General features: G+C 39.2%; 1 protein-coding gene across 2 annotated transcripts in view; it reads left to right on the top strand.

The window, feature by feature from the left end:
* Positions 1 to 25950, top strand: part of HCN1 (hyperpolarization activated cyclic nucleotide gated potassium channel 1) — a 215197-nt gene that overhangs the window by 147959 nt on the left and 41288 nt on the right. For both annotated transcript variants that reach the window (XM_076362698.1, XM_076362697.1), the window contains one exon: positions 19535 to 19681. In XM_076362698.1, the coding sequence (XP_076218813.1) occupies positions 19535 to 19681 (147 nt within the window). The remainder of the gene's footprint in view (positions 1 to 19534; positions 19682 to 25950) is intronic.

Below are 25950 nucleotides of genomic sequence, written 5' to 3'. Positions count from 1 at the left end.
TGCTGTCTTGCATTATGGATTAGGTTTCTAACAGTTTTCCATATGAAATTGCAGAGCAAGCCCATTACAGTTTCAACCATGTTCATGATGACTGTATAAAATTAGCTGTGAAGACATGAAGTTATACCAGTGCCAGATTTTACAAACAACCTGCTTTCTTTTCACAGTAATTATCATAGGGTAGGTTACACAGTAAATTAAAAATAATAAAAAAAGAAAAAGGAAACAAACAACAAGGAGCTAACTTCTGTTTTTCAAAGTCTGTGTTCGAATATAGCACACATTACCTTTTAACAAGAGAAAACTGTGATTCACACCAGATAGATACATGGGTAGGAATTATCCCATTACACTAGAATGATTGTGCTTGTGTCCTGTACGTGTAGAAGGAAATAGCACTCAATATTACCTAATAAAATATTATGAATGAGAAATTATTCCTTGCTGTGCAGATTCGTTTGTTTCCTTTACCTCGTTAGGGAAGAAGGGAAGAAAGAAGGATTGATTATTTTTATCTTGATTTTTAAATCATCATTCTCTCCCGACCTCACCCTGTTTCTTGAGGTTTGAGTAATTAAAGCATGTCTGTCTTGAAAACATAATAATTTGTATAAGACAGACATGTAATACAGATTTATAAAGTCTTTGGAATGCATAGGATAGCAGTAGGACTGAAACCTTTTCTCTGCCAAAGAATGTTTTAAACAGTCCTTTGTGTTCTATTGTATGCTAAATTAACAGTTTTGTCCAAGTGGTTACTAACCTTGAAAAAATATTGTAACACTAATTCAAGAAACCTCTATTAGAACACAGACTCAGTAATTAATATAGAAGTAAAATGTTTTTATATCCATTTGTTTTCATAAAATGCACTAGACTTACCTTTTCCAGCAGATTTCTGCAACCAAAAAAAAAAAAAGATCAACAAAACCTTTAGAACACATTTTTCTAAACACTAAATATTTACTAAAAGCATAATGAAAGCAAATCTTTTCATAAAAATGCACAGTGCTATGGGTTTACATTGTACAGTTTGCGGTTAGGAAAATGTTATTTTCACATAAGCATCTATACAATCTCCTTCTAGACAAAATATTTGTTCATCAGGTGCCTTTTATTATGGGCAGTGGTGGATGCTTATATATATTCAGGCAGAGCTGGCTGAACATATTTCTTCACTGCAGAATTTGATGTAAATGTAAGAAGAATTTTATAAAGTTTTGAAGAAAACACTGAGCAATTTTTAAATGAAAAGTGAAGGCAAGTCTTTGGGTGTTTCTTATTAGACATTTGATAGGAGCTGGTAACCAGAGTTTAATGGAGTTAGTTCCCCTAATTAAGATACCTCCCTATCCTTTTTCCTTTTTGAACTTTTTTTTTTTTTTTGCATAGGCCTTTCTTTTCCCCTGACTTTGTAGAGAATGTAAGCAAGTGAGAAGAGTGGGCGATCACCTGGCAGAAGAGTCTAGCTCTCTTTGTTGCTGCTTCACTCCTGCACAGCATCAGGAGTTTGTCAAGCCCTTGTTTGGGCAGCATCAGGCAGCATCAGAAGATGGACATAGCCTCACCTCAGCCAGGAGTAGCACCGACACCAGAGGCAGCCCGAAAGACTAACGCAAAGGAAAACTGAGGCAGAGAACCCCAAAAGATGACTGATCTGTGTAACAGAGGTAGTGGAAAGGCATGTCTGACTTTTTCCTATGGTATGCCTGCAAGGAAAAAAGCAGCTGAAAGTAGCAGGAGCCAAAGGATATGTGAAGTGGGAGGTGGGGAGGGATGAAGAGGGGAAAGAACTGGGACTGCACCAGGGGAGAGGCTGTCAGCTCGTTTTAGGGAAGACTGTGATAGACATAGGAGCTTATAATAGGGGATTTGTTGACGGCCCTTGAATTCATCTGCTGAGAAGAGCCTCCCATGGGGCAGTACATGACCTTATTTGGAAGAAATTCAGAAATGGTTTGGCGTGCCCTCTGATTTTTGGGCAAAGGGATAGAGATGAGCCTCTTATTTCCACCTGTATTTCCCCCACTTACTTTGAACATCAGCAGCTTCTATAAGTGGACAGTGCAAATAAAATAACAGACAAGACCAAAATTGAGAATGATGAAGGGTAATAATTACCTGGACACCATCTCACATCACCCAGTCAGCCAGCCGCGAGGTTTTGGGTTGCATGGGCAGAAACAGTATAGCAGCTGAGAATCCCTGCTCCATCAGGTGCACCTGTAAGGCAGACAACAGTATTTACTGTTTAAACAGTTTTGCTAGGAAAAATATCTGGAAGGGAGTAAATGAACTACTATAAAAAGGGAAAAGAGATTAAAAACTCTAATGGACTATTTTGGGCCATTGATTTTAAAGCAAAACTATAAAAATCAGTGACTGACTGAAGAGCAATGGAACAATAAAACCACTAGTATATGTAACTCAGTAAATGAAAATATGATTCTTTATTGCTGAAAGATCGTGTTTTAAATTTCTGTTTCCAAAATATTTAAGAAACTGGCTCTTCCTCTGTAGAGTTCATGATTTGGGGAAAATAGCAAAGAACAGTAACCTTGCAAAACAGTGCCAAAGCCAGAAATTACTTGAGACAGACATAAACCTTAACTCTTCCTTGTTTTTACCTCAGCTTTATTTTCTTTCATAGTTTCTCAATCTATCAATCTGCCCCCCAAATCGCTACACCCGTGTCCAAGGCAGTCTCTGCATCTGGCAGAGAACGTCTGTCCTCTTTTTCCTCAAAAGCCTCCACAGAAACTGTCTGTTTTGTGGGGTTTAGAGAAGACAGGACTCTCATATAAACCTTCCACCAGTCTTGCCATGTCAGGAAAAGAAAGGTTTCATTTTCTGAAGGATGCTATGCCACTTATGCCAATGAATTGAGAGCTTCCTGAGGGAGGCTGCAACGGTGTAATTACATAGAATAATGTGACAAAGCAGAAAAAAGGAGAAAAAAGTGAATAATGAAGCCATTGTACTGTGGCATATCCATTAATGTTAAGTGTATGCCCCATTGCATGTGACATTTAAATTTGCAGTACAGTTATGAACAGAGTTGGGAACAATCCTGTGGCAGGCTGAGAAAATGAGCTGTGTCTATCCGCAGCGGCTGAAGGCGATTCCTCAGTGGGGTCGCCTGGGTTTCTATGTCACATCAGGGCTATAGGCAAAAAATGGCTCAAAACAGAGTTTAACTTTGTAATTTACATTATATGCAACTTCTCACATACTTCCCCTGGGTGACAGAGAGGGCTTCTGTGCTGGCCATCTATTTGAGAAAATGTCAGCATCAGACATGAAAAACAGAAGGAAACACCAGCTTATACTTGACGTGGCTGCTCCTTTAGCCCTTACAATCATTAGATTACCACAGGTAGTTATTATTTATAGCGGGGTTCTTTTGTAACACAAGTTGTAGTCGAAGCAATATTCTGTTTCGGTAGTTCTCAGAAATTAACATCATAGAGCCTATGTGCTACGTTTGATTATAACTATTCAAAATGGTGTTTCACTGTCTATGTAGCTTTAAAATATATTGAATTGTTGTGAAGACATTTAAAATTCTCCCGGCTCTGTTTTCATGTTCAGTTGAGAAACAAAATATAAATTAAAAGCCTTTCCTTGCCTTAGCAGCTTGTCGCCTGTGTTTTTCACATAGCCCGTGTGTTGCTTTCTCTATAGGGGATGCAGTACTGTTCTCTTGGGAAGGTTTCCCTACAATTTCATGGCCATCGCACAAAACTTTGTGGTCTAGATACAGATCTCTTGAAGACTGAAAAGGGGCCTGGTGATCTTTTATTAATCTATCGCATGCTTAAAAAACAAGCCCCTCTCAAAACAAAACAAAACAAAAGTTCTTTTAAACAAACCCGAACACTTTTCATTGCCCACCTGGAAGGACCCTCCTCAACAGGGCTATGCAGGTGCCAGGTCAGTTTCACCAGGGGTCCTGCACTTCAGCCTTTTGATGGGATGCCATTGTCAGTGCTGGTAATAGTGTTTAGAGTACCAGTTCAGAATAAAAGTGGACTTAGATTATCAATTGCACATGTGAAACAATAGCCATCGGAGGCTATCTTACTCACAGCCAGTGGTACTATAATGCAAATTGCTTCTCTTGCCATGGAAACAAAGGCTCCTTTACTCTATACTTTATACTTATACTTTACTTTATACTTTATACTTTACTTATACTTTACTCCTACTCTATAACTAAGGTAGATTTTGCTAAAATTTCAGATGCTGAACAAAGTGCTCCTTAAAATTCTTAAGATGGGAAGAAATAGATACATATTTTATAAATCTGATTTCTGTTAAGTCAAAGAAAATGTAAGGAATCCTTAGGTCTTTCTAATTTAGAATTTTTTGTAAAATTTTTTAAGAACCTTTTGCTAGCCTTTCACTGCTTTCACGTTTTTTCATAGCCTCTCATATATGTTTTGCCCACTTCTCCAAAGCTCTCTATATTTCTCCTTCTTGTTATGGAAGAAGGAAAAGAAGAAAATAAAGGTATTATTTGGCAGAAGTTCCATTATTTCTCTTTAGCAGTTACAGCTTTGTGACTTTACCTTTGGATGAACCCAGCTATATTGAATAAAACACTGTCCCTGAGTGTTTCTGCAGAAGTGATCAACACAGAAATACAGTATCATCATTTGTTTGAGAGTTAAATCTCCATAGAGATGTGGGAAGTAGTCCACTATTACTAAGAACTTTTTGTCTGTCTTTTTGGAGAATAAAAAATAAGATTTGCTCTTTATGTAAGATTTGATGCATTTTGATGATTGATTTCTTCACAACCAGAAATATCACAAGAATTGTTAGTCTATTTGTTCAAAGAAAGCTATAAATTGCCTTAAGATATGTTCTTTGGAGAATGTGCTCCATTGGCTTTTTCTATCCCTGATAGGCTCCAGCTCTCTTATTTCTCATTTTTATTCTAGTTAAAGAATTATCTTGAAGTCTTATTAAAACTTTTAAAGTTTTTTCTGTACCTAGTGAATAAGTTGCATAATTCTAGAATACAAGAGGATTCATCCTGTCACTCACAGGCATTCCTCTGGAACTATCAGGTCTATAATGATGCTTTTCAAGGGTTGCTTGGAGTATTACTTTACTGCCATGGCTGTCATTTGTCAGAGAATCTAGAGGTGCCTTAAATTTATTTCCCTAAGGATGTCTCTGAAGTGTTTATACTTCAAGACTAGATAAAGACAAGGTAAGGAGAAAAAGAAAAAAAGAAGATTACAGATATTTTGTAAGAATGAATGAAACACAACAGCTGGGAGCATGAAGAAGAGGAGCAGTTTGTCAGAATGTTGCAGCTGGTGGTGCAGAAGGCTCAGAATTGTCAGTATTGTGTGACATTGTGTATTAACTTCAGTGATTCAGGTGAAGCTGGAGACTGGAACAGTCTGACAAACAGTTTTAGATTATCTGAAAAAATAAATCATAATCTCCAAGTGTCTTTTATAAGTGAAAGGGCTCTTTGCATCATGCAGTGACAAGCTGTATGCTCAAATAAAATACACAAGAAGGTTTCAGACTGTATATGTTAAACAATAGATCATAAAGTAATAATAGTATTAATGAGGTTACCTGCTCAGAGCAGAGGTTTTCTGGTCTCCTCTAAGCTCCTGCGGTTCTTAAAAAAAGTCTTAGTACTGCAGCTGTCTGACACTGACTCGGGTGTTTACATGTGAAATGACTGCAGGGAGGTGGATTAATTGCAGCCAATGGCCCTGTGCAGACCTTTCTTTCCCACTAGTAGCATCTGCATGGGATGAGTCTTTGTCAGTGTTTCCCACCACCGTGACTCTGTGTAAGTGATTATACTTTATTGGAAAAGCAAGGTGAAATGTGATTATCTACATCGCTATTTCTATCCCTATGAAGAACAAGAGAACATTATGTCTCTCTCTACCTTGATACGTGCTTATTAGGCAAAGCAGAAAAGACACTGGGAGATGCCCAGCCTAGAAGAACCATTTCTTCATCATTAGGACACTACTGTGAAATGGAAGGCCAGTTTCAGGTCTCCGATCAGAGGTCAAGAAAAGCGATACATCCTATAACTGAGCAACTGGACCATCTTTGTACTGAAGAATCTCTTTGCCTCTCCCTTTAGCTTTGGGCAGACCTTCCCATGCTTGATAAACTTATTGCCATGCAAGTGTCTTTGAAAAGGATCCATTTAAAAAGCAAGTTCTTTTTGATGAATTGGCATTTTCCACTAATTAAAACAAAAAGCACTGGCAAGCCATAATTAGGTCTTATCGGAGGCAGAATTTCCAGGATCAGCAGCTGTGTCGTGCCAGTGTTTCTGTCTTGCTTGTGCTGGTGCTGCTAGTAGCATAGATGTTGGCACAACACCAAGCAGATGTAACAATTACGGCGCTAATAAAACTTGTTTTTTTCTTTTCATTACAACTATTAAACAATAGATATAAAGTAACACAATTTCAACCTAATTATACCTTTTTCTATATTCCTTTTCTAAATTACTACTTCAGATTGCTTCTTGAAATAACTGGATTTCATGTGGGCGAAATGCTAACAACTAAGCATGCCCATTTAGCTAAAGGCGTTGTAGCACGTGCTGAATTTAGCATTATGCAATGTTTCTGTGTTGCAGGATCAATGGGATAAGGTGAAGCGCATGCCACAGGAAACCACAGCTTCTGATAGGCAGACCCAACACCTGTCTCTAAAAAAATTTCATTCAAAAGAAAATAGGGATTGGCACTTCTCACCCTGTGTTCAGAGTCGGCGGCAAAGGTAGCTGCAGCATGCGTTCAGTGCCTAGGGACAGATGTCCCCATCACAGGTCCTTAAGCTGCCCAAACTGCTGCTTGTGCCCAGAACTGAACTGAAGGCGTGACTGAGCAGAGACGAGCTGATCTCCCTCATGCCCAGCTTCACCCAGAGTGCATGTGGGGAATAACCCCTTCTGCCTCCTCTCCCTCCACTCCAAGCAGTTGTTTAAATGTATATTCTTTTTTACTGGCACAGGCAAATTGAAAAGAAAAAAAAGAAATCCAAAGCATTCAAAAGATAAGGAAAATTGTACAAGATGACTAGACAGGTATTAAATTTCACTTTGAAACTGGTAACTTTAAGGAGACCATTACAGCATATCTGATATTTTTAAATAAACTGTCATCTGTACAGTATCTTTCTCATTAAAAAAGAAAATCATCCTGCCTTGGACTTGATACAGTTTCACCTATAGTAGCATGGAGAAGAGATGCTTTTCTTTTATGCCTCGGGGCTTTGATAGTTGTTTCATTAAATCAGAGTTCTGTCATTGCCTCTGTGAAGAGAGGAACTGAGCCTGGTCTTCATGCTCCTTCCCTCCCCTCCCCTTTTTAAAACAGTAAAGAGAATTTGTGCAAGATAAAGAACAGACAAAGAAAACAAATCCTATTCAGAAAATTTCCTATAACTTAATTAATTTCTCAATTACACTAATTGAAAAGAACAATAGTAAGAGATTGTGTTTTTCATGGCAATTGAAAGGAAATGTTTAATTACTGCATGTAAGTAAAATGACAGCTTAAAGCATTCTTGCAAGCAATAGTACTCTTTGGGGGGTAATTAGTGAAAAATAGTAAACAGATGATATCTTTTAGGCTAAACAAATCAGTTCCATCTCATGATAAAGAACTATAAAAGTGAACCTATCACACCATTCAGCAGCAAACTTACTTTTTATTTTCATCTATGGTTGATTATAAACTGGTTTGGTTTCTTTTTTCTGTGAAAATACCTGTATGCTAAGGAGAGTAGCAGTGAGAAAGCAGATTGTAGAAATATCTCTGCATTCGTAGTGAATTCAGCCATTCAGTGACTGTGGGATGGAGAGGTGAGCTTATTACTTTGCCCCTACTGAAATAAGATAACCAAATGGTTGATTGGCAGGTTCACTGTTTGGTGTCTTTTCTGAACACAACCAGATCTCTGGTCATTTGAGAACTATCTGTGCATACTAATTTTTGGTATATATGGTTATCATCACAGATAATCATCCTATAAGTGAATGTTAAGGTTAGTGCTAACTTCAGGTTAGCAAATATTCGGTTAGAGATTGTCCTTTGGTACCTCGACAGTCAGATCAAAAGTTCAGCTGGCTCATGAAATAACCTGCCATTGTAGGCTGGGGGACTACGCATAAATGAGAGGTGTTTGTGAAAAGAAAGTCATTCCTTTTTCCAATGAGGTTGGAGGAACATATGCAAAAAAAGGGATGGGGAGTTGAGTCTTGTCCCCATTTGAAACATGGAGATATTTCAACATGCAAACCCTTTCTTTCTTTTCCTAATAATCCCAGTCAAAGCTAGGATGAAAAGGATTTTAAAAGGATGAACTGTACAAACACCAGACGTACAGTAACCCTTGCAAGGGGTACAGCAATGTTTCTTGATTCCTGGTTGAATTTCCAGTGGAGGACGAGAGTCCCCTTTGGCCACGTGCATGGAAACCATCTGCAGCCCTCTACTGAGTATGAAGCAGGAGCCTAAAGAGATTATTTTTAATGTTAGGACAGAATCAATGAGTCGACTCTATACAGATGAAAAAACTGTTGTCATATGGAAGAGAATGAGCACTGCAAATAGCAAACACATAGTAGCAGCTACTGAAGATAATGCTTTTAAATGTTGGGCAAGACTGAATAGAAGTCGAGCTTAAAAACTTTAGGAATATTTATCCAGGATTCTTTAAAGCTTGGGAAGGTGTTTTTGACTTTTCTTTCCTTTCTGTCCTCTGGTAATCTAAAAACCATTCAAGTCCTCAATCAAGGGCAGTAGGTGAAAGCTTAGACCCATGCTGTGTTTGCACAACATGAGGGCCTTGCAGTAATGAGGAATACTCGTTAGCGAGGTAGGATTCCCTCGCTGTAGAAGAGAGCTGATCGGTGAATATGTTCTCCACTCCACTCTAGCTGCCAGTAGCTGAAGCTGCAGGCTAGAGGCATCAGCACAGCTAATACAGAGCGGCAGACCCAGTATATTATTGTTTGGTTCTGTAACTGTGAATCGAGGCACACAAACAGTTGGTGGATGCATTGTAGGACTGACGACGACTGCAGAGAGGAGATAACAACTTTGGAGACCTTATATCACCCAGCTGACAGGTTCATTAAATAGCACCGTTTGCAGTCTGAGATGGAAAAGATGCATATAACGGTATCCTGCAGTATTTACATGCCCTGCCCAGACTCCCACAGTCAGACAATGTCTGGGCCAAAAACAGGGGTTCCCCATCTTCTGTTAGCAGGAATACCGTGTTTACCTCATTTACACCACTGTGTGTCGGGAGTAATGCTTGCAGCTGGAGACACGTTAAGGAGTTAAAGAAGAGAAAAATACCAGGTTCACAGAATAAATGTGACAAGAGAAAATTGAATCGAAAATCTATTAAATAGCTATTAATAAATATAAGCTATACAATTCTTCTCATTCCTTTCCCATTAATCTGTAACTTAATGTCTTTTATTATTATTTTAACATAGAACCCACTTACGAAGTTAGACTGGAAGTTCTTGCAAAAGGAAAAAATGTGTAGCCTGCTGTCTATGATTGTCTCATGTTATTCAAATTCTTCCTGGAGAATCAAGCCTCAGGGATTTTTTTCAGATGTTATTTTTATTTATACAGTTTAGATTATTCGTTCAGCAAACAGAAGCAATATCATGTGATAACTATTGAATACTGGGTTAAGAGATAATTTTAAAAGCTTGTAAACATCTATTACCTAATTTCTCAAATGATTGAGTGAAAAAAGCAAATTAATTTCTTATTTCCTGTGAGAGGGAGATAGATATCATAAAAAGGGGGAAATGTGCCATATGAAATTACCCATTCTTTTTGGGGGGGGGACGACATGGAATTTGTATGTACCATTTTAATAGCATTGCATAATAGAATATATGGAATTTAATTAAAACAGCTTATAAAATGATTTAGCCAAGTGGCTGCTTTAAAATACACAATGTTTTCATTCAAAATAGTATCTTTAAATGGAAGTTACGTATTTTTATTATGTAGTCTTTGGACAGAATTTTGCAAATCTTAGCCCTTTAATCTTAAAAAGAATATTTTGATGAAAGATTGTTTTTAAAAAGTGATGTTACTCCTTTTTCATAAGGAGAAAAACTGTTCCCCTTTATTTTCTTCCAATACTCATTCATTGCACTTGCACTTACCCTTCTGCTGCAGAATGAAATCTCAACAAATCAAATATAGATATATTGCTTACAAATTAATTGCCTGTGAATTTTTTTGTCAGATGAAACTTCAGTTTGCATTTTTTAAATTCCCTCATCAATGTAATTTAAGTGGTAAGTCAACATTCAGTTGAATACCAAATTTAAGCATAGTAGACATTACAGATATTTCTGTGAATTGTAAACCAGAATGTTATTTTGATATGTTTTATTTTTAACTAGGAATTGAAGTTTCCTGCATATTTAATAGTTTGTGTAATTCCATGATTATTTGCTTTCCAAGTCCACTTATGCATTTTGAATAATTTTGAGAAAGAGGCAATAAAACCTCTCATGTAGTTAATATGGCAAAGCCTCTCCTGAGCTGCGATTCTTTGCAAATGTGTGCTTATCGTTCAGTTCTGTCCATGTCCATACAGCTCTCGTTATCTCCAGAGCTATGTATTAGCACTGCTTGAGGGGGAGGCGGATATTTTTACTACCAAACACACTTTCCACAAAGGAAAATTTTCCACCAAAACCATTAACCTTTCCACACACCAAGAAAATTATAGCCATTTTCCATCAAAAAAAAAAGAACAAAATGCATAATTATGTTTTAGCTTAAAACATTTTACATTTTGATTTGGATAGCTTGAGTGTTAAACTGTATTTGCTTAAACAACCGTTGCAAATGCCATCCCTCCTGTTCTGTATCTTGGGATCCCTGTTGAACCTCCCCTCTTTCTCTGAAAGGTTGTCTGTCTGGTACCTCCTGCAGAGAAGTGAGGGGCCTAAACCTCCATGAATAAGCGAATTAATGCCAAACTGAGACAACATTAAGTGTTTACATGCTTTAAAATAATTCCCTCTCCCCTCCTCCCCCACCCCCCCAAACTATTTCAGAAAGTTTTTCACCCTTTTCTTCACTGGGAAAGAAAAAAAAAATCTGCAGGTAGAAAAAAAAATGTTGTGCCCAGCAAAGTGAAGGACAAGAGGAGAGGCAAAGCTTCTTTGTTCCTTCAGCTCTTTTCAAGGCCTTACAGCACAATAGCACAGAGAAAAAGGATTTTGACATCAGTGATGCCTGCTTATATTTTGTGGAAAGTGCAGGAATTACATTTGAACTCCTGAGGTATAAACCCAGTGAACTTTCACAGGGATTAAAAAATACTGGAAAATTGTTTTGTAACATTGTAAACTGTGTGTTTATAGAAACACTCTACCAAGAAAAAGCTATTTGAATAATATGAAAATATTTCGCCTGTGCCTTTTTATTCAACACTTACTTGAAAACCTATTAAGATGAGTTGGTTTTTGAAATGCCGTATGCTCTGCCAGGTAAGATAACTGACAGCCACCTGAGTCATGGGTCTAGTCACTACTAAAAAGTTAGACAGGGGAGAAATTTTGTAATTATATTGCTTTATTAGAATGAAATCCTCTATACATCAGACAGTTCTGTAGTTCAGTGCATTTTGTCAGTTGTTATTCAGTGATGTGCTGGCATACTAACTACCTTTCCCTTACTTTGACTCAGAGAGAACCTCATTTGTTGCCCTTCCAATGCAGAGTCCATGCTTTTTTCGGTAAGGAATCTGAAACACAAATATAAAATCCTCACCTGGCATGTGATAACTAAAGATGCATCAGTGCCTCCCTGTAGCATTCACTTTCTTCTTTTGATAACCAAATTTATTAAATGTCTTCCTTTAAGTCTAAAATTCTAGAAGCACAGTTATAAGGGCGAATGATTGCATTTGAAAGTAATCCTTTAGTATTGTCCTGTTGGATCAGATGCTATATATATGTGTATCACAATAGAACGGTTCATATTTTAGAATCTTTAAATAAATTATTATTTTAAAATACATGTTTACAGTTGATGTTTAGCTAATTGGTCAGTGCTAGTTATTTAGACCTCCCCTAGGGTCAATGGAGAGAGAGATAAGGATGAGAAAGGTGAGTTTATTCCATCTATGCAAGACATGAATTTTAGAATGAGATTAATTGCCCCTTGTTCTCTCTCTCTTGTTATGAGAGAGTCAGGATAACAGGTTTAAATTAGACTCTTGACTTTTAGAAAGCTGAACTAAAGTATCGCACTAATAACTTTCCAATTTTTGTTGTCAGTTCACGTTTTTCAAGACTGTTTAGCACAGAAGGAGAGCAGTCTTAATTTTGTAATTCTAAAAGTTTCTGTTCAAATTCCAGTTTTGGTGATAGGCAAGTTTGCTGCCTTTTGATTCGCTTGATTTTTTGAAAGTAGTAGTAGATGAAAATTACAAAGATGAAAATCATGTAAGTGTTAGGATGTATAAGAGGTTTCTGGGATGTCTTCTATGTGACACCTGCTATGTAGACTGTAACATGTCATCTACGCAGAACTGATTTGCTTTAGGGTATGTAGACCTCATCCTGCTCTTACAAGCAAAGCTGGTGTAAGACAGCAATTTTCTTTTCTTTGACATGTACTACTGCCAGTACTTCCCCCAGTTTGGTTGTGGGCCCATTGTGAGTTTTCCAGATATCAAGCTGGAGCAAGCCTAGTAGAAAAATACCTAAAGGCACGATATTGTCACTAGGCTTGCATAATACCTTCAGGAGTGTGCTGATGAGTTCAATGATGGTATGAAGCTTAGGATGGCATAAGGCTTCAAATCTAATATTATAGAAAGATCAAGATAATTTATAGAAAGAATGAGTTGAGTTTTGAGAGGCAAAGTAATAGGAATAGGATGAAATTCAGAAATTCAAAATCCAAGGACTCAGGTTCTAGTACAAGGTGCTGCTATAAACTGGAAGATGAGCACAGCAATTGCAAGTGGCAAGGAGAAAATGAGGAATCTGGGTGATGAAGCTGCTCATAGAATGACTGCAAACAACCATTTCAGTGCATCTTGATTTTCCACTAGATGGGAAAGAAATAATAGTATGAACTACGAATCTGTGAGACTTCCTCTAAAATACTATGTACAGTTCTAGTAATTGCAGTTGGAGAAGGATGAACTCAAACTAGAATGGATGAAAAAGAAGAGGGCCAGTATGCTGTCTTCTGAACAAAAAGTAGAATAGACTACTTGGATGAGGCTGGGAAGAGACACGATTCCCATCTATAAACACTCTAGAGAGAAATACCAAGGCACAGGAGCTTTTTGAGCTGCTAGATAGTTTTGTACTAAGCATTAGTTGATTTAAACTGCATCTGCATACATTTAAAATAAGGTTCAGAACTATGAATAAGACCAGTGAGTTTCTTGAAACAATATTCTTAAAGGATTGATGGAAAGAGAAAGTCTAACTGGTTTTGAGATGGCTTGATTTGTTTATAAGGAGTTATACGATGTGAGGTTTTGCAATAGCAGGGGAATAAATTCAATAACTCAGGGGACCTGTTTTTCCTAATGTAGTTTAGAAACCATGCAGAATTGTGATGGTTCTTTGCTTGGTGTTCATTATTTAGAAAGGCTTCATCTTGATCAAATTGCCTTCTCTCACCTTTCTGCTCCTTCTCAGTGAGTTAAATCTCCTGCATATTATAATGCTGCTTAGATTCTTCTTTTATACATGGCAGGCAAGCGTTTTCAAACCATTTTAAGAATACTGATGAATTTATTGCATCTAAATTGTGGGACAGAACTTGCTTAATTCAGCAGAAGGATTTGACAAATGATCTCTGCTTTCCTTTTACATTTGTAACCAGTATAAACGATTTATTTTTTTTCCACATCTCATTGAAAAGTTTGTTTTTGTAAGGCTGTGGCTTTGACTGGATATAAACCTCCAATAAAGTAAAAGTACTGTTTCCTCTTTTTTTCCTAGCCTGTCTATATGTGATTCATTTTATACTAACATCTTATACAGTATGTTAAAAATACCATTAAAGTATTTTAGTAATGTACTTTAAGGGTCAGGATTACATTTGTGGTAAAAGGAAAGAGAACCTGAATATAAACATTGAAACATTTTTACAGATGCTTATAGTTTTTTGGGGGAGACTTCCCTAGAAGTGAGGCTCAATTGCCAAGGACAAAATTGTTGTACAAAGTGCAAAAGGCGTATCATTCAAGCTGGATTTTCAAATGAAGGTACAGGGACCTAGGTCCTTTGAAAAACTAGTCACTTATCAAAGTTGTTGAGTGCTGACATTTTGGAAAAATCTGACATTGGCACTTGTTTCTGAAAGATATTCAGGTACTTTGGGTGTGACCAGGTCCAGGTCCAGGTACCGTACATGCATATCATTAGTTTCATGTTTTTTAACTGATATTATTCATGTGTTTCATATGTTTATATGGTTTATTGTATCAAGGACTGAATGTTGAGCTGTAAAGATTATTAGGACTGAGAATTTTTTCAGCTAAAACAGGAAACTTGCTAGTTACGAAATATTATGAGGAAAGGACCTGGTAAGCTCAACTTACATACTACAATATCTTGTGAGAGATCAACATTCAGGTTTCTATTTTACTGGTTTCACTGGCATATTGCCTGTATTGGGATACTGTCTTAATTTTAAAATATTTTCCCTGCTTCATTTGCAAATCATTATGAAAAAGACCTCACTCCTCTCCTTTGGCTTTTTCCATACCTATTTTTTTTAAGGATAACTAGTTTCCTAACCAACTGTACTAAAGACCTCATATGATCAATGTCATACTACTCACCTTTTGCTGGAGGAACAGAGTAGCAGAATTTTGCTACATACAAGGAGCCCATGAATAAGATTATGGCTGAAACAACAAGAAACAGTTATTACTGGATGGTGCTTTGCAATAAAAATCTGTGAAATATTACTTAACTTTGAAATCCACTTAGCTTTTGCCTATTTCAGCAATTTTATTTGTTTATTTGTGTAGCATTTATGGGCATTTTCATTTCAGTGATGAATATAAAACGCTGGGATAGAAATTACTGAAATTATGGCAGTGCAATATATAAATCACATTAATATACATACTCATTTTAGGACAAACAATTCACTATTAATCTTAAAAAAAGAGATAGGTGTGGAGTGGTCAGCAACATAGCATTTCTTCCATTCAGTGAGATATTGAAAAGACCAGGAATACATAGTTGTAACAGGTATGAAAACCAACATCAGCATTCAAAAATACTGTTTACTTTTATGAAAATATAAAACAACATGTAATGAATTTGAGAAAGAGGAAAGTTAAAGTGCAAAAAGAATATATTCATTGTACAGGCAAAAAACAGAGTAAATAGTATAGAAGCACAGCAGGATACAAAAATAGGTATTCGTATGTATAATAAAAGCATTTAAAACTGCATCAAGTAGGATCAGAAGGCTTGTGAACTCCATATTTCAGAGTATAAGCCAGCTGATCCAGGGAAAGAAAGAAAGAAAGATGATAATGTTTTTATTTAATTGCAGTCAGTTACATCATCATGCAGTAAGTTTTTTAAAGCAATCTGAAAGCATTTGATTACCAGAAAACATATTGAGGTTAACTGGACCACATTTAGGGTTTTATGGAAATAAACTCTTACTTGGGTGTAGTAACATTAGGCAAAACAACAATGTTCCCATTTTAAGAAGTTTATCTTCACTTTCCTTTGTCTTGCCATGTCTTCATCCAGCACAGGCTCTGCTGAATAGCCTGGATGCCTCTTCTTTCTCTCTTCAGAACCCTGGAATTGGAGTTAGTTTGCCGTTGCCTTTAGAGGCCTCTGACGTCCCTGTAGATGTGCATAGGTGGAGTCCCTTACTAAATAGTTCCTCCCTGGAAAATCAAGTGCTCCTTGGTGTGAGGCAGGAGCAAGGATGAAAAGGCAATCTGAAATTAAAAAAGAGAGTTTTAACACAGTCATTTATATTTTGAATGTAGTCTGGTGCTTCTCATGTGGCGTAAAAAAAGACACACACACAAAAAAAGTCAGTTTTGAGGGAACTTGATGTGGCTCTGAAAGTTATTTCACACAGATGTAAGAAAAGCACCAGAGGTACTTTTGTGAATGTGGAATTAAGGCATCTCTTTTCTGAATAAACCAAAACAAACAAGAAAAAAAACAAACCAACCAACCCTCCCCCAAGCAAACCAAAATTTTCAGTCTAGAAGGGAAAAGTTACAAGATACAGTGTGATGAGAAGAGTCATTAGAGAGAAATGATTCCACTCACATATGAAGATGCACGTTCAAGTGTCGGGTCTGATGGATGACTCAGGATCAGTTACAGCTCTTTTAAATATGATTAAAATACAACCTTTTGACAAAATTTAACTTCATTGACAATTTTATCAACTTCATATGTAAAATCACACTTAGAAAAATCAGGGGAAGAAGCTACTGAATTTTCATATTTATTCAAGGGATTCACAGTGCTAATGAGAATTTTTTAACCTTTTTGACATTTTTTTTTCCCAGAAAACAGTTCAGTTCTCTTTAAGTTATTTGCATTTTTTCATGAACTAAAAAAGCCAACTTCAAAAATCAGTATAATTATTGAAAAGTGAAGAATGTCTCCATTTCTAACCATTATTGATATCTGTGGTATCCACAGAGAAAATAGTCTTCAAAGGACAAATTAGTGTTTTATTACACAAAATGAACAAGACCATATTAATTTTGCTCTCTTTGTATCTTCATTTTAGCACACTTTTTTGCAACTGGCATGTGACACACCACAGTGAGAACTAATCTGGGAAACCCTCAATATTGCCAATAACATATAGCAGGCTGAAAAAATGAACTTGCTTTCCTGAGAAATAAAAAAAGCAATCAGGACTGAGTTAGTGAAAGATATCAGTTGCTGAAGAAAAGAGTAAGTTAAAATTTTGAGACAACGCTTCACATGAATGCTCTGACAATGTCAAGAAGGGAGTAGTAGTAGCACGAATGATACAGAATATGAGTCAAAGTCACTGAGAAAGATTAGGAAAAGATTTATTACAGGGTGATAGTGATAGTATACTGTACACTCACAGGGTCAGATATTTTGACATGGAAAGAGACCTTGATAGTATTTTAAATAGTTAAATATTTCTGGGAATTGTGGGAGACTTTAACTTCCTTGTTGTAGGTTTTTTAAAGAAAATGTTGCTAATGTGCAGCTGTCCCTATTATTCTATGTGTTATTAATTTGGAAACATTTTGAGACACACCAGTGATAAGCACTACATTCCTACTAGTTTTATTTTTTCTGTTTCCCTAAAATTCTCATGTGTAAGCATAAACCCTAGTAGAGAAAAGAACTCGCTTATGTGGGAGAAAGCACCTATTCAAATAACAGCACTAATGAAAAGGAGCAGTGTAAATTGCTGGCAAAGCAAATTGCTTTTAGCACGAATGTTCTCTTCTTCAAGGTCATTCTGGTGTAAAAGTCCATTGCAGCTCTCTTGCATTATACATCTCAGTGGACGTATATTTTTTATTAGCAAGGATTACTCTTTATTAGCATTGCTCAAGCACATTTGTATGCAAATAAGATTGGGTAGAGGGGTGCAGTTCCTGTGCTAGGGAGCATAGTGAAGTCCTTTCCCCGTCCATGTGTGCTACGACACATGACACGTTACATATCCTTACACAAGGCCACAGCAATGGAGGCCTGGACACAGGCACGAAGGGGACATTGCACAGTGCAGCATCTTCTTCTTGGTTTTGCTTCAGAAAAGCTGGAGCACTGCACAGCGGCTGGGACTATGTGACTACCTTGGTGAGATACATAGAGCACTGGGAGATCTCATGTCCTTTCCTGCTAAGTAAATCTGTGCCTAGATTAGCTGTAACTGATTAGTAGGGTAATTTTAGAAGTAATACTTTGTTTATGCTAGAGCGTGTCTGTCTTCTGGTGACCCAGAACTCTGATTCAAACCCACAATGTATGGATAAATTTCTCCATATCAGAACAGGAACCAATGATGGGCATGCAAATTTAAATCTCACTTCTAAAGGGTGAGGGTGAAGAATTCTTGCTTCAGAGGTGGAAAATAGCTGTACAGAGGTTAAATCAGACTTACATATTCATCATACATTGTTAAATAGTCCCATGCACAATTACTGTCCTCTTATTTGTGGAATGCATGTTGTACATGTGGCTTCATCTAATCTTTTGCCACTTTGCAGAGCAAAAATCAATTTCAGTTCCAGAGGATGGAGCAGCCTTCAATTATACAAGTTAAAGGATATGTGCTGCAGTTCGTAAGGAGTGCATGTACATTATAAATGCATTTAATTGCTGTGCAGAGATGCTGACCCTAATTAAGACTTCACTGGCTTTTTCATTGAAAACAGTTAAAATTGCCTAATTAAGTATGAAAAAATGAAGAAAAAAATTAAATGAAGACTCTTTACATATGTAAACCAAGTTTCTGCCAAGTTTTAACTCACCTATAAGTCTGGGAGGGTTTTCATCCTTCTGTGTCTCAGTGTCTTATCCTCTTCAACTGAGACAAGGTTGGGGGGTCTGAGGGGCAAAAGTCTTGGTCAAGCAGTACTTGTCCATTTGCGGTTTAGGCAACTTCTCCATTTTGTGGGTCTCAGATTTATCATACAGTTAGCACAGTACAACTCTGAGCATGTTAGTTCAGGACTTTCTTTTCTGAAACTTATGCTATCCAAAAAGACTTCTGAAGAAGGGAAGCAAACAAAGCAGAAGGCAGGACAGAGGACTAGTAGAAACAAGGAAACCAAATGCACAAGGTAGATGAAGTGAGGTCTTCTGAGACTCCTGGGTCCTGGCATCTCTCTCTTCCCCCACTTTCTGTTTCCTGATGCCATGCCTGTTTTTCCAGTTCACTTCTCTCTTCTCTTCATTCCTCCTGAGGAATGCTTTCTACTTCATTATCTCCACAGATTTTAACTTTGTTCTTCCGTCACTTTATAAGCATACACAACATTAATATGTTGCATATTAATACAGCATAGCCACTTCCTGAAATTTCACACCTTAAACTCTCTCTGAATGCAGCACTGGAGACGTAGATGCACACTTTGTACAGTTTCCCTTTCTGCTGCATGGAATGAGCTAAAAATGGCGTTGGTGTATTTTCACGACTTCTGTATAGCTGGGAATTTAGGGAACACATGACAAGTGTGAGGGTTTCGTTTCTAAAACTTACATATTAATGTGGATATTAGCATCGCCACTAAAGGCAGTTTCTGTAATTTGTAGTTGTGCTGTCATGTGAGTAATACTAAATTAACTAATATTTGTGTGAGGGTTCTCTGACATACAAATAAAATGTTACATTTATAAAATATGTAAAACTTAAGTGGATACATGAATGAATTTTCATTTTGTAGGTGTCTTTAGATAGTAAAACAATGTGGGGGGTGTTTCTGATTCTTCCTTTTGTTGTCCTGACAGTACAAACAAGTGGAACAGTACATGTCATTCCACAAGTTACCTGCTGAAATGCGCCAGAAGATCCATGATTACTATGAGCACCGCTACCAAGGCAAGATCTTTGATGAAGAAAACATTTTGAATGAGCTCAATGATCCCCTCAGAGAGGTAAGATTAAAGTATTTGAGTATTTCTTCATGGTACGGAAAACTTTCATGTCTTTGCTGTTTCTGTGTTGAAATGCTCTTTCTGATTCTATTCTGTAATATTTAATCTCACTTGACCTAGTCAATGAATGACCAGGAGAATGAATTTTATATTAGATCGACACAAAGAAATAAGCAGATTTACACTCTATTCTGAACTAGTCTGTCAGAGTCACTGCCACGCAAGGATGTCAAAGAGTAAGATCCCATCTGTAATTGTTCAGAGGAACTCATGGCTTTCTGCCAGTCTTTAAAATAGAGAGGGGCTGGACTAGAATGGTCCTGGGTGACAGGTTTTTTCTGCTCTCCCTGCTTGCTAACCACACATCTGTGCAGATGAAACCACTGAAAGCCACCAGTGAAGGGAGAGCTGCTTTGTTTCATTCTGTGAAGTAGCATCCTTGATTAAGATGGTCTTTATCTGAGATCAGGAAGCTGGAATATGATATACAAGCCATTAAAAAATCTCTTTTGTTAAAACCCTAGTCTGTATTCCAGTTCTGGGGGTTTTATAATGTTATGTTATGTTATGTTATGTTATGTTATGTTATGTTATGTTATGTTATGTTATGTGTGGAAGCAGTTGGAATTTTCTTTGGCAAGGTGCTTGTGTGGGAGGAAGGCAGCATTCATCTTGCTGTAACAGAGGTAGCTGCTTAATGGGAATATAAATGACTGTCTTCTGTTGCGAGGTGCTCATGCCTGACCTACTCAAGGATGTTTGTATTATCAGTTGGCTGATACCCTCTACTGAAAGGAGGGAAAAAAAGAACAGAGAAGAATGAAGCTGAAAAATTCACAGAGAAGACAGCATAAACAGGGAAAAGAAAAAAGAAAAGGGGAGAATGAAGGAGGAGCAGTCTAATATGTGATGAAAGCCTCGAAGTCACTGAGGCGAAGGACTCCGGAGCGGAGGATCGCGCCGGGGGACCCTTCCTAAAGCGGCAAAACCGTGGCAAAAACCACGAAGGCAAAAGCGCAGGGGGTGAGAGGGTGCCCCAGCCTGCCCCTTCCCCGAGCCAGAGGAGGGAGCTCCTGACGAGCAGCAGCTCTGACTCAGTGTGGGTGGGGACAGGAGGGACGGCGGCAGTTTAAAACCCAGTGTACCCGCCATTTCAGCGAAGCCACCCAGGTGAAGGGCTCCGGAGCGGAGAATTGCGCCACAGAACCCTTCCTTCTCGAGGGTAGCAAGGCTTGAAGAGGCGGATGAAGCATTCTACAAGCAGCTGGCAGAAGTCTCACAATCGCTAGCCCTTGTTCTCGTGGGGGACTTCAACTTCCCGGACGTCTGCTGGAAATACAACACGGCAGAGAGGAAGCAGTCTAGGAGGTTCCTGGAGTGTGTGGAAGACAACTTCCTGACACAGCTGGTGAGGGAGCCTACCAGGGGAGGCGCCCCACTGGACCTGATGTTTACAAACAGAGAAGGACTATTGGGAGATGTGGTGGTCGGAGGCCGTCTTGGGCTTAGCGACCATGAAATGGTAGAATTCTCGATTCTTGGTGAAGTAAGGAGGGGGGCCAGCAAAACCGCAGCCATGGACTTCCGGAGGGCAGACTTTGGCCTGTTCAGGACGTTGGTTGAGAGAGTCCCTTGGGAGACGGTCCTGAAGGGCAAAGGGGTCCAGGAAGGCTGGACGATCTTCAAGAAGGAAGTCTTAAAGGCGCAGGAGCAGGCTGTCCCTGTACGCCGTAAGAAGAACAGGCGGGGAAGACGACCGGCCTGGCTGAACGGGGAGCTCTTCCTGGGACTCAGGAAAAAAAAGGAGAGTTTACCGCTTGTGGAAGAAGGGGCAGGCGACTCAAGAAGAGTACAGGGATCTCGTTAGGTCGTGCAGAGAGGAAATGAGAAAGGCAAAAGCCCAGCTAGAACGCAATCTGGCCGCTGTCGTTAAAGACAACAAAAAAATGTTTTTACAAATACATTAATGACAAAAAGAGAGCCAAGGAGAATCTCCATCCTTTATTGGATGTGGAGGGGAACACTGTCACCGACGATGAGGAAAAGGCTGAGGTACTTAATGCCTTGTTTGACTCAGTCTTTAACAGGCAGACCAGTTATCCTCAGGGTACTCGGCCCCCTGAGCTGGAAGACAGGGACGGCGAGCAGGATGAACCCCCCATAATCCAAGAGGAAGCAGTCAACGACCTGCTACGCCACCTGGACGCTCACAAGTCTATGGGGTTGGATGGGATCCACCCGAGAGTGCTGAGGGAGCTGGCAGAGGAGCTTACCAAGCCACCCTCCATCATTTATCAGAAGTCCTGGTTAACGGGGGAGGTCCCGGACGACTGGAGGCTTGCCAATGTGACGCCCATCTACAAGAAGGGCCGGAAGGAGGATCTGGGGAACTACAGGCCTGTCAGCCTGACCTCGGTGCCGGGGAAGATTATGGAGCGGTTCATCTTGAGGGCGCTCACAAGGCATGAGCGGGACAACCAGGGGATCAGGCCCAGCCAGCACGGGTTCATGAGAGGCAGGTCCTGCTTGACCAACCTGATCTCCTTCTATGACCAGGTAACCCGCCTAGTGGATGAGGGAAAGGCTGTGGATGTGGTCTACCTGGACTTCAGCAAGGCCTTTGACACCGTCTCCCACAGCATTCTCCTCGAGAACCTGGCGGCTCACGGCTTAGACAGGTGTGCTCTTCGCTGGGTAAAAAACTGGCTGGATGGCCAGGCCCAGAGAGTTGTGGTGAATGGAGTTCAATCCAGCTGGCAGCCGGTCACGAGCGGTGTTCCCCAGGGCTCAGTTTTGGGGCCGGTCTTGTTCAATATCTTTATTGATGATCTGGATGAGGGGATCGAGTGCACCCTCAGTAAGTTTGCAGACGACACCAAGTTGGGCGGGAGTGTTGATCTGCTCGAGGGTGGGAAGGCTCTGCAGAGGGACCTGGACAGGCTGGATCGATGGGTCCAGGCCAACTGTATGAGATTCAACAAGGCCAAGTGCTGGGTCCTGCACTTCGGCCACAACAACCCCATGCAACGCTACAGGCTTGGGGAAGAGTGGCTGGAAAGCTGCCTGGCGGAAAAGGACCTGGGGGTGCTGGCTGACAGCCGGCTGAACATGAGCCGGCAATGTGCCCAGGCGGCCAAGAAGGCCAATGGCATCCTGGCCTGTATCAGAAATAGTGTGGCCAGCAGGAGGAGGGATGTGATCCTGCCTCTCTACTCGGCACTGGTGAGGCCGCACAGGCTCGAATACTGTGTTCAGTTTTGGGCCCCTCACTACAAGAAGGACGTTGAGGTGCTGGAGCGTGTCCAGAGAAAGGTAACGAAGCTGGTGAAGGGTCTGGAGCACAAGTCTTATGAGGAGCAGCTGAGGGAACTTGGGACTGTTTAGCCTGGAGAAAAGGAGGCTGAGGGGAGACCTTATCACTCTCTACAACTACCTGAAAGGAGGTTGTAGCGAGGTGGGTGTCGGTCTCTTCTCCCAAGTAACAAGCGATAGGACGAGAGGAAATGGCCTCAAGTTGCGCCAGGGGAGGTTTAGATTGGACATGAGGAAAAATTTCTTTACTGAAAGAGTGGTGAAACATTGGCACAGGCTGCCCAGGGAAGTGGTTGAGTCACTATCCCTGAAAGTATTTAAAAGATGTGTAGATGAGGCACTTAGGGACATGGTTTAGTGGACATGGTGGTGTTGGGTTGAGGGTTGGACTCAATAATCTTAGATGTCTTTTCCAACCTTAATGATTCTATGATTCTATGAAACCTGTGTAATTTTCAGTGATAGCAAAAATAGCAGTGATAGCACTGCCTTGGGAGGAGTGGCACTGAATTTATGTCTGTGTGTATATACACCCTGTTGGGTGTATATACACCCAACAGAGCACAGGATGACATCTGTACTTTTGGAAAGATATGTGAAGGTTGGGGTTTTTTTAACAACTGTTTAGGCATAAGAAGAGCATAGGTCTGTGATGGATTGTCTGTACCATTGAATCCCGCTCTTTGTTGTGAAGGAAAAACATGTCATGCAATCCATTGCCAAAATCAATCAAGTTCCATATTAAAAACAGTTATAAGAAACAATGCCTTGCCCATTCACAGGCTCTGAGGGCAGCTGACACAGTTTCGCCATGTCTGTGTTATGAATGTCCGATAGTGGCCTCTCTCCTTACAAACTGCCAACTGGGAATGGTGAATGGTGCCCAGAATTGCTGGGTCACTGCTAGATGGTTCAAGTCAAAATCAGGCCAAACCATGATTGTTCTAACAATTTAACAGTACAGATGAGTGAATTCCAGCGCCTGGGCCCATTTAATTCCTTAACATAGATGTAGCCTGAGCCCTTTTGTTATATTGTGGATTTGTAAGTGTTTTGGAGGGCAGGTGGAGAGCTCTGGCTTCTGCATTGCCTCTGCCAGTTTACCCTGTGGCTCCCCTCGGTAGGTTTTGAACTGTTAAGAGGAGAATGTACTGTAAAAATCTATCATGTAGGACAGGAAAAGTGTGACAGTGACAGTCAAAACATCGATCTTGGCCGGTATGGAGCTTTTGTTTTGTTAAAAGAATGGAAGCATGTACAGACGCATCAGTCACTGACATCAGAAACAGTTTCATCTGTTTCTGCTATTAAGGAAAGCATTTCTCCATAAATGAAGTCTAATACCCTTCCATTGCAAAATCTTCTTTTACTAACAACAATTTGCAGTTATGGCACTCTAATTACCTGTCTTTTCCTCCTTTCTTCCCTCCCTCCCTCCTTGTTTCCTCCCTTTCTCCCTCCTTCCCCTAGTCCTGTCCCCTTCCCTTCCTTTTTTCTTACTGCTTAAGAGCAGCAAGGCAAATTTGGTCAAGCATAAAAAACAAAAAGCACTTCTGGGGAGAGATCAAGCATGGAAGATTTCAAAAATTAATGAGCCGCTAAAAACATGGAGTAAGAATAGAATTTCACAGGAGTGGCTTCTGGTTTTGCTATGATCATGCTGTACTTAGCATGTCTTCTTTGTTCTCTGTATTATATAAGAAAAATGTATTTACTCAGCTACAGTCAGGTTGCACACTGCCATGATGACAACACAGCAGTTGTTCCAGAAAAAGATTAAAAAAAAAAAAAGAAAAAGTAAGAACTGGACAGTGGCAATGCCAGAACAGGTTTCCCAATGAATCTGTCCAAATTCTGGCGGCAACTCACGCACTGTGCCCTGAAAACACCACTCGGGTGATTGCTTAGTTTAGCAGTTTCAAATTCTATTTTAGCTACCACCTCAGTATGTGCAGTTTGGTAGTGCAGGTAGTGGCTTTTTGATGTTACTAATGGATAATAAATTAGAGCCTTTTAAAGGCAGAACACAATTATTCGTATATTAGATGGGGTATACCATCTTATGTGCCAATAACTGCACAAGGCTATAACGTCCGGGTGATAGCACAGATCCCCTAGCTGCATCATTCAACAATAAATTTTTACTGCATTTCTTAAGTCTTTAATGAATCCTGCATTTTATTATACTTTGAGTTTAGCATAGGGTAAGAATTAAACATTCAGAGTCTTCACAGGGCATACTTAGCTTGATAGAAGTAGCTTCTGATGAAGACATTCAGCTGAAACCATTATTTCTGCACTTACAGTAAGCAGAACAAAAGAAACCACACAAACTACTGCATAATTACAGCATGAATATCATCAAATGTTTTAAAAAAAGTTGCAGTGTTTTCAGTTCTCCTTGTTCTCAGCCATTCAAGTTTATAGGCTGAAATTTTCCACAGCTAGGCTCTCTTTAGGACCTTTTTTTGGTCCATGTTTTAAAATTTTGGCTCACTCTTTTTTAGCAGAAAAGTAATTATGCATGATATAAATATGATCATTCAACCATTAAAAATAGCTAAAGGACATAGAATTAGCAGTAAAAATCTGGTGTAAAATTAATTCTTACATGATAATACTACTAATAAAGCTGTATATGCTTATAGTAGAGGTAAGACTTTTTTGGTAAAAGAGGATGGATGTTCATTTTACCGAGCTTCTGAAAATTATGTGTGGAACATTCATAGTGGATTGCATGATTAAAATAATGACAAGCTAAGAAAAGATTCGATACATGTGTGTGAGTGGCTAACTTTGTTGGGTAACAGAAATAGTCATGTTTATTGTGGGGAATTAACTAGGGCTTCATAAAAAAAGGAAAAAAGAATCCTGAACATTTTTAAAATTTACAAGGCTCTCTCTAGGTGCTTCATAGCTGAGCAAAGCAACTGGTAGCTGACCTGTATCATTCAAGG

This window comes from Aptenodytes patagonicus, chromosome Z, assembly GCF_965638725.1.
Source record: "Aptenodytes patagonicus chromosome Z, bAptPat1.pri.cur, whole genome shotgun sequence".
NCBI lineage: Eukaryota > Metazoa > Chordata > Aves > Sphenisciformes > Spheniscidae > Aptenodytes > Aptenodytes patagonicus.
The sequence above is the reverse complement of the archived record's forward strand: the minus strand, read 5'-3'. Positions and strand labels throughout refer to the sequence as shown.